Source organism: Hippocampus bargibanti, linkage group LG10 (assembly GCF_051943395.1).
Source record: "Hippocampus bargibanti isolate YZ-2025 linkage group LG10, ASM5194339v1, whole genome shotgun sequence".
In the NCBI taxonomy this organism is placed as follows: domain Eukaryota; kingdom Metazoa; phylum Chordata; class Actinopteri; order Syngnathiformes; family Syngnathidae; genus Hippocampus; species Hippocampus bargibanti.
The window spans coordinates 9,753,547-9,768,713 of record NC_142743.1 but is presented as its reverse complement, the minus strand read 5'-3'; the positions used below and the strand labels follow the sequence as shown (position 1 = coordinate 9,768,713).

The following is a 15,167-nucleotide window of genomic DNA, read 5'->3' as shown; positions in this document are numbered from 1 at the left end:
AAGGTCTAAATTAGCTAAATATACCAGTTATTGTGATCGTGGACCTTGGCTATGCTTCCCTCAAGAGCCATGTAATTTTATTGTTGACGTTTTTCAAAAACACTGCAAAATTTGGGATATTATGTCCTTATTTTCATTGTAGCTTTCCAGAGGTTGATGCTATAGCATTGAAAGTGGTACCAAAATGAAAGCTAATAAGCGAAGTAGAATACCCTTTTGCCTAGTTTTTCTTCAATAAGCTTCGCTGCACCCTTGTTGATGCCACGGTTGCTTGCTGTGGTATCAAAATTAATTGATTGAAGTGATGAAAGGAATGAAAGTAGAAAAACAAAATACATGAGCTGCTGGAAAGGCAGCCACTCTCGCAGCGCCGTCCTGAAGTCAAAATAACACAAAAATAATTACAATTAACACAGGTGTTCATGTGTTTACTACCGTATGCAAGAAAATTGTATTAGCTTTCATTTGGTACCACTTTCAATGCTATCGCATCAACCTCTGGGAAGCTACAATGAAAATAAGGACATAATATCCCAAATTTTGCAGCGTTTTTTGAAAAACGTCAACAATAAAATTACATGGCTCTTGAGGCAGGCATAGCTAAGGTCCAAGATCACAATAACTGGTATATTTAGCTAATTTAGTTGGAGAATGGGAATAATATCAGTTTCCATATGTTTGAAGAAAAAGGTAAATTTTGAAGACGTCTAGTTAGCACCCATGGTTTTATATATCAGAATCAGAATCATCTTTATTGCCAAGTATGTAGAACACACAAGGAATTTGTTTCCGGTAGAACACGCTGCACTAGTATCGTCGTCAAAAAAACTGCTATTATTATATTTATGCAGTGATAAAAAATAATGTGAACACTTTGACAGCAGAATGTAACTCCAAGTGTTCCTTTTACTTTTTTTTTTAGCAGTTTATATAACCCTGAATCATTTCATTAAATGCCAATTGCGGTTCATACAAAATTTTGATTGTAAGATTCATTAAATACTAATAAACGCACATAGAAAATCAATTTTACATCCTTTTTGGCGAGTTAAATAATTCAGTTTTTGTATTTTTAATAATTTTATCACAAAAAAAGCCAAAAAAAAAACCTGCTACATATCATACATCAAATTCTGTACATGCGGTACAAGTCTCGCGAGATGTCCACCACCTTTTATAACGCTCACGCCGCCTCAAGTCTGCAATCCGAACCAGCCAACACAACCAATCGCTGAGCCCTCCCCGCAAAGCTTGCCCGCCTGGCCACTCTCTCTACCGGTTGGAAGGACGATTTATACACCGCTGTTAGTCGACTCGACCGCCCGGCCACCATGGAGCACATCTGCTGGGTAAGTCCAGGAATCAAAATGACGTTTTGAAATCTATTGAATTGATATATGTCCAGCTCAATGAAGTTTAATAACCATCGTGATGCTCCCGGCGTAAATGGAATACAGGGAACAGAAGCGGGCTTTCTTCGTTCTCTTACTGGATGAAAGGATTCGCGGGGGGAGTTGGTTTTTCCCCCCTCGGCGGCTGCTCTTGAATGTGATGGAAGAAGAGCGCCTAAGTGTTTTTACGCATGAAAGGACACATTGTGGAACGTTTACTAGGCTCACAATAAGCTGACAAAACAAGGGAAAGTAGTTCGTCCGAGATTTACATTACTATTCTGAGAAATTCCTCAGTGAACCCAACGAGATTTTGGTCCGTGACGATGCATATATTATCTCACTACTGTTATATGCAATGTCACACTTAGTGGGTGTTCTTCAAATAGAAACACATAGTAAACGTGGTGTTTGGAAATGAAAAAAAAAACCACAAGCAAAGGGAACAAAATTTCTCTCTTTTCCAATGGTTGGCTTGCGTGCATGAGTTCTCTGCCTCCTTGCTTATTTTGCCAGCAAATCCAGGCGTTCCACTTGCAGATGTTTTTTTTCCCTTGCTTACACATACAATTAAAAAATCTCGGACACAAGCTTATTCAGGAACTTTTTGCACCAAGTACACCTCCCGATTTTTTTTATTGTAAGACACTGGAATATAATGCACAATTTTAATACAATACAATATAATATTTTTTTTTATATCGCACTTCAAAACAGCTTTAACACATTTAAATATAAGAAAATGAAAATCGATACATCACAACAAACTATTTGAAAATCTAACATGCAAATTCACTGCCAGACGTGCAAAAATGTGTCCACTCCAGTGCCAGGGTCTTTGTCTTGTCACTTGAATTTCAGGATCCACATAATACTGAATTATAGGACTACATGTGCCGTAAAGAAACCTTAGATGCTCTTTTTTCATCCGAAAAAAAATGAGTTAATTCTTTAATTATATGGGTCTGGAGTTATCTGAGCTTGAAATGAGGACGGCCCTCCAGAATACAATGCAATATATACATATAGATTTATAGAGCTGGTACAAAGTGCTAACATGGAAAAGGGAAATGCTGCCCCCTTGTGTAAAGGAAAACAATGCCACAGGCCATGGCCAGTGCTTTATCAGGACCCAAACAAGAAAAAACAAAACAAACAACAAATTCGGGAATGGCCCTCTATGTCATATTTATAAATAACAATATATTGGGAGCATTACAAAATTGTTAATGATTCCAATTGATGCTCTTTTTTCATCCGAAAAAAACGAGTTAATTCTTAAATTATATGGGTCTGGAGTTATCTGAGCTTGAAATGAGGACGGCTGTCCAGAATACAATGCAATATATACAAATTGATTTATAGAGCGCTTTAACAACTGCTGAAGCTGGTACAAAGTGCTAACATGGAAAAGGAAAATGCTGCCCCCTTGTGGAAAGGAAAAAAAAATGCCACAGGCCATGGCCAGTGCTTTATCAGGACCCAAACAAGAAAAAACAAAGCAAACAACAAATTCGGGAATGGCCCTCTACGTCATATTTATAAATAACAATATATTGGGAGCATTACAAATTTTTTAACAATGATTCCAATTGTATCCATCACACATAAGAAATTCATAACTAATAATAATAATAATAATACATTTTATTTCAAGCGCCTCTCAAAGCTCTTTGTACTAAGTGTTCTTGAAGATTGAATACATGTATTGAGCTTCAAAGTTAAATTACTTAGACAGGTGTTAGGAACACCTCCAGGATTTGTTTTCACCTTGGGCTGAAGGGGGAAGCGGGTAAATCTATAAATATATTTTAGGATAGATGTATTTGGATAAATGCTGTGGGTAAATTTTTGCTCTGCTTCTCTGTCAACATTATAGATTTTTTTTACCTATTTTACTGACACTTCTCCGTTTTCATTTGGTGGTGTGCCGTGAGATTCTTCGACTGTGAAATATGTGACCCTGCTCAATGAAGCTTGGGAAACGCTGGTTTCCCAAGGTAATCTTTAAATATATTTTAGGATAGATGTATTTGGATAAATGCTGTTGGTAAATTTTTGCTCTGCTTCTCTGTCAACATTATAGGTTTTTTTTTTACCTATTTTACTGACACTTCTCCGTTTTGATTTGGTGGTGTGCCGTGAGATTCTTCGACTGTGAAATATGTGACCCTGCTCAATGAAGTTTGGGAAACACTGGTTTGGACTTACTCTAGTGAAGGTGATCCACCCCCTCAATTCCACTTGTTCACATCTCCGTGACAGCAGACGGCCCACAGTAGGGCCAGTGTACTTCCTACAGCCTCTCGGTACACTTCCACCCGCCCGACTAAGGAAAGAAAAAAATCTAACACTGTGTATTGCATTCTTTTCATGCTTTGTTTCGATATGCTGCACATTAGGCAAATACATTTTGTTCTTGCATCAGCAGAGGAATCTGCCAAAATAGTTGTTACTGTTGGAGGAGAGTGGTCTTCTTTCCTCCGCATGTTCGTTAATATGGGATGATGAGTATTTTGGTAATCCAAATAAAAGCTAGAGTCGATGAACAGTACCTTCCAAGGGTTTATTTGCAGAATATTCCGGACACACAGGATTTACACACAATGGCTGCATGATCACGAGTGTGTCCACATCATGGACACACAACATATTTATTTCATCAGAAGGGTGGTATCAAGACTATACCGCGACACTGAGGCGGCATTCTTCCAAAACAATTCCTAGCTTTTATCAGTCTGTCTACAGAAAATCTCCAGTAATAATAATAATATTAATCCATTTCATTTCTAAGCGCCTTTCAAAACTCCCAAGGACACTTTACAGTCACTGGATATTTTTTTTTCTGCGGGTGAGCAGCGGCAGCCACACGCGTCAGCGTTAACTCAACAAGTAACTCAAATAGATAGAAAGTTAGCCAGCTAGCTAATAGAGAGCTAGCTATATAGCTCATAGATACCTCGCAAGCTAGGTAGCTAGCCAGCTAGATTGCAAATAGCGAGGTAGCTAGGTAGATAGCTATATATAGTGCTTGAACAACAGAGCGCTTAACATGGACAACTATCATATACAGGAAATAAAGCAGTCACAAAGATAGTAGAAAACACCAGCGAATAAATATTTTAAGGAAACCAATTCTGAACAATACGTATATTACTGAATTATAATTTAAAATATTGGTCAAAACTGTTGTATTTGGATTTGATTAGCCTTTATGAGATGGAGGACACTGATTTGCTGTGGCGACCTCTTGAAGGGAAAAGCCAAAAGGAAAAGAAGAAGTCACTATTATTAGCATACTACATTAATCATTAGTTCACTCAACCCGGAAGTAACATAAAGTAAAAAAACTACTAAATAACAAATAATATGACAACAAAGACCCAGAGAGTCATTCATTCTTCAGCACGTTCTGTACCCTAGATGAAAGAGGAGAGGATCAAAGCGTCCTTTTCAGCAGTGTATTATGGATGAAATGATCCAATATTATTTGTACTAGTGTATTTAACTGTGTATGCTAATGTTCTTTTTTTAAATAGGGATGTTTACAACCACTTTTGTCATATTGCTACCATTATGAGTATTCGCAGAGTACTTTTTTGGGATTGAAAATCCATAATTTGGACGCCCTAAAACGTGCATATAATCACAATCACAGAGTACACAAACAAGTAAGCAGTGTATCAAGGTTAACACATGACTCCAAGGATGAAGTTGGTTCACTCTGCTTATCAGAAGGTTATACAGGCTAGAGTAAATATGGCGTAAGACACACATCATGACATTATTGAAGATGCACATCATTACATTGTTAAAGGCTCAAATCATGCCATTATTAAAGACGCACATCATGACATTATATTCATGACATATCATTGAGAAAAGCAAAATACCATGGCAGAGGTTTAACTAAACAAATTATAATTTGAAATAATCCTTCAATACGCATGTGCAGGGCAAAAACAACTATCAAGTAATCACTCTCACATTCACAAACTTTTGGTTGAGATTTGAATCCGGATGGCAGAATCATGAGACATGAGCCAACCAGAATGATCCAAATGTCAAAACGCACACTTGAAGAGGAAGATTATAGTGACAGATGTTAGAAATGGGTTGTGAAGAAGGCAGAGTGAGAATTTGGTGGATTACTTGAGACCAGATGGTGGCCTCTTTTGTCCACATGAGGGCATTTAGACATGATTACTATTGGGAAAAAGGATGGGGGGGGGATCCACTTTGTCAATACAGTAAACACCACTCCCTTGTGTGTTCCAGGTTAGCAGTCCTGCTATTTCTCAGTTTTTATAATTTCTTGGTACAGTGACGAACAAAATGTTTGTCAAATTCATTTCTTTTGTATTTGATTTCACTATTGACCGCTAGACGTACAGTAAAGTCTCGTTATATCGATATTCAAGGGAGTCCGAAAAAATATCGATATAACCGGGACTATCGATATATCCGACCCTGTTTGCATGTAATTTTCTCCGTGCGTGCATAGAAATAGTATCGATATAACCGGGACTATCGATATATCCGATATCGATATAACGAGACTTTACTGTATTTAATTTGTGACTACAAAAACAAATCAGGAATCAGTTGAAAAACCCATTTTTATTTTTTTTTTAGGATTTTCTGGATTACATGAGCCCAGAGAAAATGATCAAATGTCATTCGCTGCTTTTTACATAGACAGAAATGAACTGTGAATTAATTTCATGGCGTACGCTTTTGGGCATGATTATGTGGAACTATATATGTATATATACTGTATATATATGTGTATATGAACAAATGACATCTTATATGATTTGAAATTAGCATTTGAATCCACTTGGTTTGAATCTACTGAATTTTTGCTGCAACATCAGTGTTGCTCACAATTTTTTTTTACCAGTTTTACTCTGTATATGTTGCAAGGAAGCCAAAACTCTTAATCACATTTCCTGCTTGTTTCAGCTGCAGTTGCTTAGCAGGAAGTGTCGCCTTCCGCGATAGACGTCCTACGCCATGGAGCTCAGATAACCTCTTCCTCTTTTTTGCACCAATCTCGGCTCAGCCTGGAGTTTTCGGAACCATGGGTACATGGCGTGGCCTACGTGTGGCGTTCATCCTGGGCTCTCTGTTTATGATCCTTCTCATCATCACCTACTGGGACGACGTTGGCGGCTTCAACCTTTCCCCCCTGCGGGACCGCAAACACGAGCGTTGCCCTCAGAGCACCGCGGGGCGCCTGCTCCCGACCCCCACGCTCTTGGCATCTTCTGCCAGAATATCCAGCGCGACGTGGGCTTTGGCGGGGATGAACAACAGCGCGGAAGGGAGAGAGCCTTCACAGCTGGAAACAGAGGATGAGGAAGGGGACGAGAGTCAGGATTCGGTTGGAAGCCGAGAGCAGATGACCAGGAAGCAGAGGATCATGGATGTGTGTTCAGGGAACGACTTTCCTGGAAGGACTCGTGCATTTGAGCAGATCCCAAACAGGGAATTGGATCATCTGATAGTGGATGACACGCATCAGATCATCTACTGCTACGTGCCCAAGGTAAAGAAAAACCACTGATCGAATGATTTTTACCTCTTACCTCATTCTTAAATCTGTTCATATGCAAATTCCATCCGGAAGGACAGGACAGAACAGTACATGAGTAAGTTTCATAGAATCACCAAACATGTCAAATTGCATGTTGACATAAAACATGTTAAGGGAAAACAAAATATTGATCAGGCAGATGAGGTGGCTCGGGCATCTGATTAGGACGCCTCCCTGGTGAGGAGTTCCGGGCATGCCCCACTGGCAGAATTCCCCAGGGACGAACCAGGACACGCTGGACTGACGATGTCTCCTAGCTTGCCTAAGAACACCTCGGGATCCACCAGGACAAGCTGGAAGAAGTGGCTGGGGAGAGGGAAGTCTGGGCTTCACTACTAAAGCTGCTGCCCCCGCAATCTGACCCCTGATAAGCGCCAGAAAATTGATGGATTGATGGATAATCAGGCAGCAGCAACCTGGATTAATAATTGGTTCATCTTTCCCTTATTTGGTCAAATTATTGCTGATTAGAATTTTCATTTCCATCGTTATCTGAAAAAAAACACAATGTCCTTTCAAATGATAACGAAAACTCAGAAAATCTGAAATAAATAGTTAATTCCTAAATTACAGTACAATGGGTCTGGAGTTATCTGACCTTGAAATGGGGGTGGCTGTATAAAAGGCAAATGCTGCCCCATCATGGGAGGGAAAAATATTGCCAGAGGTCTGACCAGCGCTTTATCGGCAAAACCCGAACCAATTCGGGAACAGCGCTCCACGTCATGCATTTCAATCCTGAATAAATTCGGGAATGACAGTGAATGAGTCCAGACGCTCCCCTACTTACGAACGTTCGAGTTACGATCAACGGTATATACGAACATTTTTGGAGTAACATATGTAGCATTCTCTCCAGTTGTACATGTACATATCTTTATAGAGCATATATATAATTAAATGTTCATTTTTCAGTACAAACCAATACAGGTAACTTATACACGCCTTAAACATAGCTCTATAAACCTTAAAAATACGTATATAAGCCTTAACCATAAATTCCATACAAAATATAACACTGAAGCAATTTATGAACAAATTCACCTTACGAACGACCATTCGGAACATATCTTGTTCGTAAATTGGGGAGCATCTGTAAAGTTCCTGGTTTGATGCGTCATAGACCAGGAAAAAAATGGCAGTTTAGTAAACAACAGATGTTTGCAAATGTTTAGATTTTAATTCAACTACGAAAAATGATTAAAAATGATTAATCGCTTTTCAGATTAATGATGGATTAATTAATTGATTAATTATATATATATATATATATATATATATATATATATATATATATATATATATATATATATATATATATATATATATATATATATATATATATATATATATATATATATATATATATATATTTGTTAATGAGTCATTGCACCTTGATAAACATGTTAAAAATATAAACAGAAAAATTGTGTGCTGAGCGTGATTGTGTTTTCTTGAAGATGCCGTCAGCTCAATACAAGACATATTTTCCAATCCATTTCATAAACACATCATGCTAATGGCGCCGCTTACGTCTGGAATGTCCCACCAAACCTTGAACTCAATCGTCACAATTGCTCTCTATCATAACGCTCCGAATAACTCACAAGCCATGATGTTTTTACTGCTCGTTCAGGTGGCGTGCACCAACTGGAAAAGGGTGATGGTGGTCCTGTCCCAGTCTCTGGTTTCACCCGTCTCAGGAAAGCCTTACACTGACCCGGAGTCGGTTCCCCCGGACCTTGTACACAATTCCACGCTTCATCTCACTTTTGCCAAGTATGCTACATGATTGACAACCTTCAGTGAGCAGGTTCAAATCCAGAAGGTGTATTTTTTTTCGTGGAACTGGAAGAAAACAAAGAATGCTATCGATGAAATTATGTTTGCAACCACAGACGGTGAAATATATTATATATTATAATTAAGGATACTTATGATGGTTTTTTAACTCATTCACTGCCATTCCCAAATTTATTCGGGAATTGAAACTATAACAACGAGCGCCATTCCCAAATTTGTTCGGGTTTAGTTTTTCCTTGCAATGGGTGCTGATAAAGCGCTGGTCAGACCTCTGGCAATATTTTTCCCTCCCAAGAGGGGGCATAATTTGCCTTTTGTCCATGTTAGCGCTTTGTTACAGCTTCAGCTACTGTTAAAGAGCTCTTTAAATCAATATGTATGGATTGTATTGTATTTTGTACAGCCACCCCCAATTCAAGCTCAGATAACTCCCGACCAAGGGTGTCAAAGTCATTTTTTGCAGCGGGCCACGTTGTAGTTAAGGTTTCCTCTCGGCGGCCGTTATGAATTTTGGGGAACCATTAGAATGTTTCATCGTCTTCTCATATTACCTACAGACCTCACAACGACTACGCAGTCCATCGTTCAAATTTGAAGTAAAAAATAATGACTGCTATTGTGGTTTATATGGAACAATTTTAAAATTTGGTTGGGACTTTACCAAGCATCATGAAATTTTGATTTGCTTTCGCAGGTCGAATAAAATGATGTGTCGGGCTAGATTTGGCCCCCGGGCCTTGACTTTGACACCTGTGCTCCAGACCCATATAATTTAGGAATTAACTCTTTGTTCCAGCTTCAGCTGTTGTTAAAGCGCTACATAAATCAATATGTATGTATTGTATTCTATTTTGTACAGCCGCCCCCATTTCAACCCTAAATGACCCCAGGAAGCAGAGCTGGAGGTAGCAGAGCTGAATATGTTGAGGTTTTCTTTGGGAGTGACCAGGTTGGATAGGATCAGGAATGAGTACATTAGAGGGACAACTCATATTAGAGGCTTTGGAGAGAAAGTCAGAGAGGCCAGACTGAGATGGTTTGGACATGTCCAGAGGAGAGAGAGTGACTATATCGGGAGAAGGATGCTGAGTCTTGAACTGCCAGGCAGGAGACCGAGAGGAAGACCGAAGAGGCGGTTTATGGATGTGGTCAAAGAGGATATGAAGGTAGCTGGTGTGACATTGATTCGCTGTGGCGACCCCTGAAGGAAAAAGCCGAAAGGAAAATAATAATAATAATAATAATAATAATAATAATAATAATAATAATAATAATAATAATAATAATACATTTCATTTATAACCTTTCAAAACTCTCAAGGACACTTTACGGTCACATATTTTTTTTCGTGCAGGTGAGCAGAGGCAGCCATTCGCGCCAGCGTTCACTCTACCTGGAAGTAACACAGCAGCAAAGTTATGAAGGAAATGTACAGTACTTCCAAATAACATTGCTATTTTCATATACGAGCTAGAATCCTCACATTGATGCCATTATTAAAAAAATACTGATACCCGTACTATGAGGTCAAACAATTATATTCTGGACATAGTTTAAAAATCATTTCAAATAAATAAATATAATGTAATAGTGCCCAGTAAGGACTTTTCAATATTATTATTGTCCCCTTGGACATTTGAAATGAACACAACATCGCTCCTAACCTCTCGTCTGAGGCGGGAATAAATGTACCCGTTCCTCAATGACGTGATCCCAAAATTTTCCTCTATGCACCATAAGATTTAGAGCACATGTTTTGCCGGCTCTGCAGGGGCCAAAAATGTGTTATTTACTGAGCTGCAAGAGTGTAAAGAGCAGGCAGCACAGACTGAGCTTTCATTCCCAGTTAAGTGTCCGCAGCTCTATGTTTGCCGGACTTTGTGACCATTAAACACCTGTCTCTTATCTGATTCCTTCCGCGACACAATGGGGGGCCTTGTTCATCCTTGATTTACTCCTTGAATCCACCCAAAAAGTAAAACCAATTGTCTACAGTAATCCCTCGTTTTTCGCGGTCAATGCGGACCAGGACCACCCGTGAGAAGACAAAAATCCACGAAGTAGAGTTATGTAATAATAACCCACGTGATAAGACGGAGGAGGGTGATATCGTGATGTCATTGGGTGACATCAGCACTGGGAACCAATTAAGCTACAGCTCCATATAAGACCTATGAGTGGTTGGTTGGATTCCCTAACATTTATTATAGTGTGTGAATCCCCAAAAAATGAGTTTAATGTGAATTGTGAATTTCTCCACTGTGAGACAAATGAAGGTTAATGTAATGTAATGTAAACAAAATGTTATTTCATTAGATTGTTCTGTAGCCACCCAAAACAAACATGCGGATCAAACCTCTAAAGATGGAGGACACTGATTTGCTGTGGCGACCCCTTGTAGGGAAAAGCCGAAAGGAAAAGAAGAAGAAGTTCTGTAGCCACAAGGGGACACCAGCCGGTGTCTTATTGTGCCAGTCCCAAGCCCGGATAAATACAGAGGGTTGTGTTCGGAAGGGCATCTGGCGTAAAAGCTTGGCCAAAACAAACATGCGAATCAAACCTCTCAAGATGGAGAACACTGATTCGCTGTGGCAACCCATTGAAGGGAAAAGCCGAAAGGAAAAGAAGATTAATTACTTGAAATTAAATTACATTTAGTAATTAGATTAATTCATTAAATTTAATTAAACTAAATGTAATTACATTTGAAGTAGTTTAATTTAATGTAATTGTATGTGCTTTAATTCCATTTTAATTTAATTGAACCGAATGTCATTTTAACAAAATGTAACTAACTTCAATGTAATTTAATGTCATTTAATTTTATGTAATTTAATTTCATAGAATTTAATGATTAATAATCGTTTGTGTAAGGTGATTCGCTGTGGCGCCCCCTTGAAGGGAAAAGCCGAAAGGAAAAGAAGTGTGTAAAGTTGTTTGATACCAAGATGCCACAAGATAGCGCTAAAGCATAATTTGTAAATAAGTAATTGCTTTGGTCTGAGCACAAAAACAGCAAAGAGGTGCAGTTCAATTAATTACAAAGTGGAATAAAAAAGTGTCAAGAGAATCAGAACTATGTGGGGGACACAAAAAAAATTATTGTAACCATCTTTTCACATGTATCCACCAGGTTTTGGCGCCATTACGGCTCTCTGTCCCGTCACCTGATGGCGCTCAAACTCCAGCACTACACTAAGTTCCTGTTCGTACGTGACCCCTTTGTTCGCCTTATCTCGGCCTTCAGGAACAAATTTGCAAGGTGTGACAACTAGAGCGATGCCGGGACGCATGAGTGAGCTATTCATCCTGTCTTGTGACCACCAGGCCCAACGAGGACTTCTACCGCCAGTTTGGCTCGGTCATCCTGAGTCGCTACGGCAACCTCTCAGGGAGTTTGCCAGAAACGGCGGCCGAGGCCTTTGCGGCCGGGATCAAACCCACTTTCCATCAGTTTGTCTCGTACCTGCTGGATGCTGAGACGGAGAAGGAGAGCATCTTCAATGAGCACTGGCGCCAGGTAGTACTTTGCATTTGAGTGGAGCCAGCACCTCATTACTCACAGGCATTTTTTTTCTTTTCTGAAAAATGACAAATATAACGCATGAAGTTGGTTATGAGAGTATGTTTGCATTATATTGCCATCTTGTGGCAAATGCATGCACACCATCTCCATGGAAATTGAAAAACATCTTTAGAGGAAAGCACAAATGTGAAAATACAAAGTTCCCAAAACAAATAAATAGTCACAGCACGGACACCTCTCTTAAGCACCGTAAAATATGAGCAGTTTTAACTTCCCACGATTGCGTGGTCAATAGAAAATAACCACACTAGCGTACCAATGACATCATGCGTGTTTCCGTTCTACTACTTTATATGACGACCATCAAGTGTACAGTGGGCTTTTGTAAACAATGTTTTGACAGGTGCAACAGTTAAAGGCACAATTTTATGTTCATTACCTGCAAGAATGACGATCTTTTCAGTCAACTTTGAATACTTTATAATGCAAATAAGGATGTTTGCAATATATATATATATATGTATATGTCCAGCGCTTGGGAGGATCATGGACTGAAGCTGGAGCCTACATTTTTTTTTAATATCTTGTATGGCAATCAAAATTAATCATTGTTACATTTGCATTTACATACAGTATAGTCATTTGAGAACCGTTTACAATAATTACACAAGTTGATGAATTGAATGATTAAATTGAAATATATTGTATTTCAAAATTCATGTGTATTTCTGCCTTTTAGGTTTACCGTCTATGCCATCCGTGCCAGGTCAAGTACGACTTCATTGGTCGATTGGAAACGCTGGAGACGGATGCCCAGAATCTTCTCAAGCTTTTGCAAGTGGATCATCTGCTGCGGTTCCCTTCGGGGGCGAAAAACCGAACGGCAGCCAGCTGGGAAAATAACTGGTTTGCCCAAATTCCTATTTCAATGAGGACAGAACTGTACAAGCTTTACCAACCAGACTTTGAGCTGTTTGGCTACCCCAAACCTGACAGCGTGCTACACCACCAGTAGGCCACCCCCCCCCCCCCCCCAAAAAAAAAAAACAGCTTTTCAAAGATCTGCAATGCTGTTTGTGTGAGAAAATACCTCATGAGAGAGCAAGTGCCTACCAGTTATCCATCCATATTTTGTATATTTGTCTTAGTTGGGAATGGATGCAGCTAAATCACTTAAAAACTACTTTGTGACACATCATTTGCCCTTATTAAAGCACTTTAATGGTTTCTTGATTGGATTGGATTGGATTTGCCTTTATTAGTCTCACAGTGGAGAAATTTACATTTCACAGCAGCAAAGTGATGAAAGGAATGAAAGTATAAAAACAAAATACATGAGCTGCTGGGTAGGCAGCCACTCTCGCGGCGCCGTCAAAGTCAAAAGAACAAAAAACACTAAATAACAAATAATATGACGGCACAAAGACAATATGACAAAACAAAAACAGTCATTCATAAAGCAGTTCTAGATGAAAGAGGAGAGGATCAAAGCGTCTTTCCACCAGTGGATCAAGGACATCATGGTGGACCGTGCACGTTGACTACAAGCTAAATGTTGAAAGCAAACACGCAGCTAAATAAATTATAAGTAGAGAATGTTGAGGAATGTACCTGCATTATGAGTACAGTATAGCTGGTACCAGCCTCTCCCCTGTACATCTCTTTTAAAACAGTTTGTTTCTTGTGCTTTTTCTTGACGAAATCTGAAACTCTCAGGAGCCCAAATTGATTTGTAACTATATATGCGTATAACCCGAGATAAGAGTTTCATATCAGGGGAGCTTGACAGGCCACAATGACTTTCTCAAGGCCCTAGAGAGAAGAAGATAATTGTGGGGTGTTGATGACTCATGAAGGGAAGTGGATACAAACTTAACACTATATTCTTTGTTTAAGAGATTAAACAAATGTTCAGGGGAGGAACTGGTATCAGTAATACTCATAATACGGCTCATAATTCCTCAACAGTAATTAAAAAAATATGATTGCAACTGCTTGACGTTGGGATATTTCAGTTGAAAGTGAGCTTACCATGGCCCGTATATTTCAGAATGGCTAGTAAAAGAAAAAATAGCATCTTATTGTCCGTTCGACCATTTTTCTGCCATAACTCAAAGTGAAGGATGTACAGTTACAGTCGGTGAGCAGTTATTTTCAAACATTTTATAAAATTTCCTCGCCGTGATGAGAGGTCTTAGCAAGGCGCTAGCTAGTATGCTACGAGCCTTCCAGGCTCCTTTTTTTGCCCCTGGATGGATTGGATTGGATTTGCCTTTATTAGTCTCGCAGTGAAGAAATTTACATTTCACAGCAGCAAAGTTATGAAAGAAATGAAAGTAGAAAAGCAAAACACAGGAGCTGCTAGAAAGGCAGCCACTCTCGCGGCGCCATCTTGAAGTCAAAAGAACAAAAAAAAACTAAATAACAAATAACATGACAACACAAAGACACAGAGAGACATTCATTCTTAAGCACTTTCCGTACCCTCTTTGTTACATAAAGCAGTTCCAGATGAAAGAGGAGAGGATCAAAGTGTCTCTTCACCAGTGGATCAGGGACATCATGGTGGAATGTGCACGTCGACTACAAGCTAAATGTTGAAAGCAAACACGCAACTGTAGCATCCATTGACGAAAAGAGATTGTCTCACATCTCCTGTGTGTGTGATGAGAGGTAGGCGTCACCTTCTTGTTTAAATAATGAAACTAAGCTGTTTGGTAAATAGCGGCAGCCGTGCATGAGGCGTTTTTAGGATGTATGCGGCATTAGCTTTGAAACATATCAATGAGTTCATGTTATCTGTGTATATATAACTCGTGAAATAGGGAGTATTTTCTCAAATTCAAGT

At 39.1% G+C, this 15,167-nt stretch overlaps 1 protein-coding gene across 1 annotated transcript; it reads left to right on the top strand.

Moving 5' to 3' along the window:
- The first annotated feature begins 1,204 nt into the window (after nt 1-1,204).
- On the top strand, nt 1,205-13,552 carry LOC148892331 (carbohydrate sulfotransferase 12-like). Its single transcript, XM_089005996.1, has 6 exons — nt 1,205-1,349; nt 6,357-6,942; nt 8,627-8,769; nt 11,927-12,055; nt 12,121-12,313; nt 13,059-13,552. Exons 2-6 carry the CDS (start codon nt 6,475-6,477, stop codon nt 13,332-13,334), a joined length of 1,209 nt encoding a protein of 402 aa, XP_088862122.1. The 5' UTR covers nt 1,205-1,349; nt 6,357-6,474; the 3' UTR covers nt 13,335-13,552.
- The last annotated feature ends 1,615 nt before the right edge of the window (nt 13,553-15,167 follow it).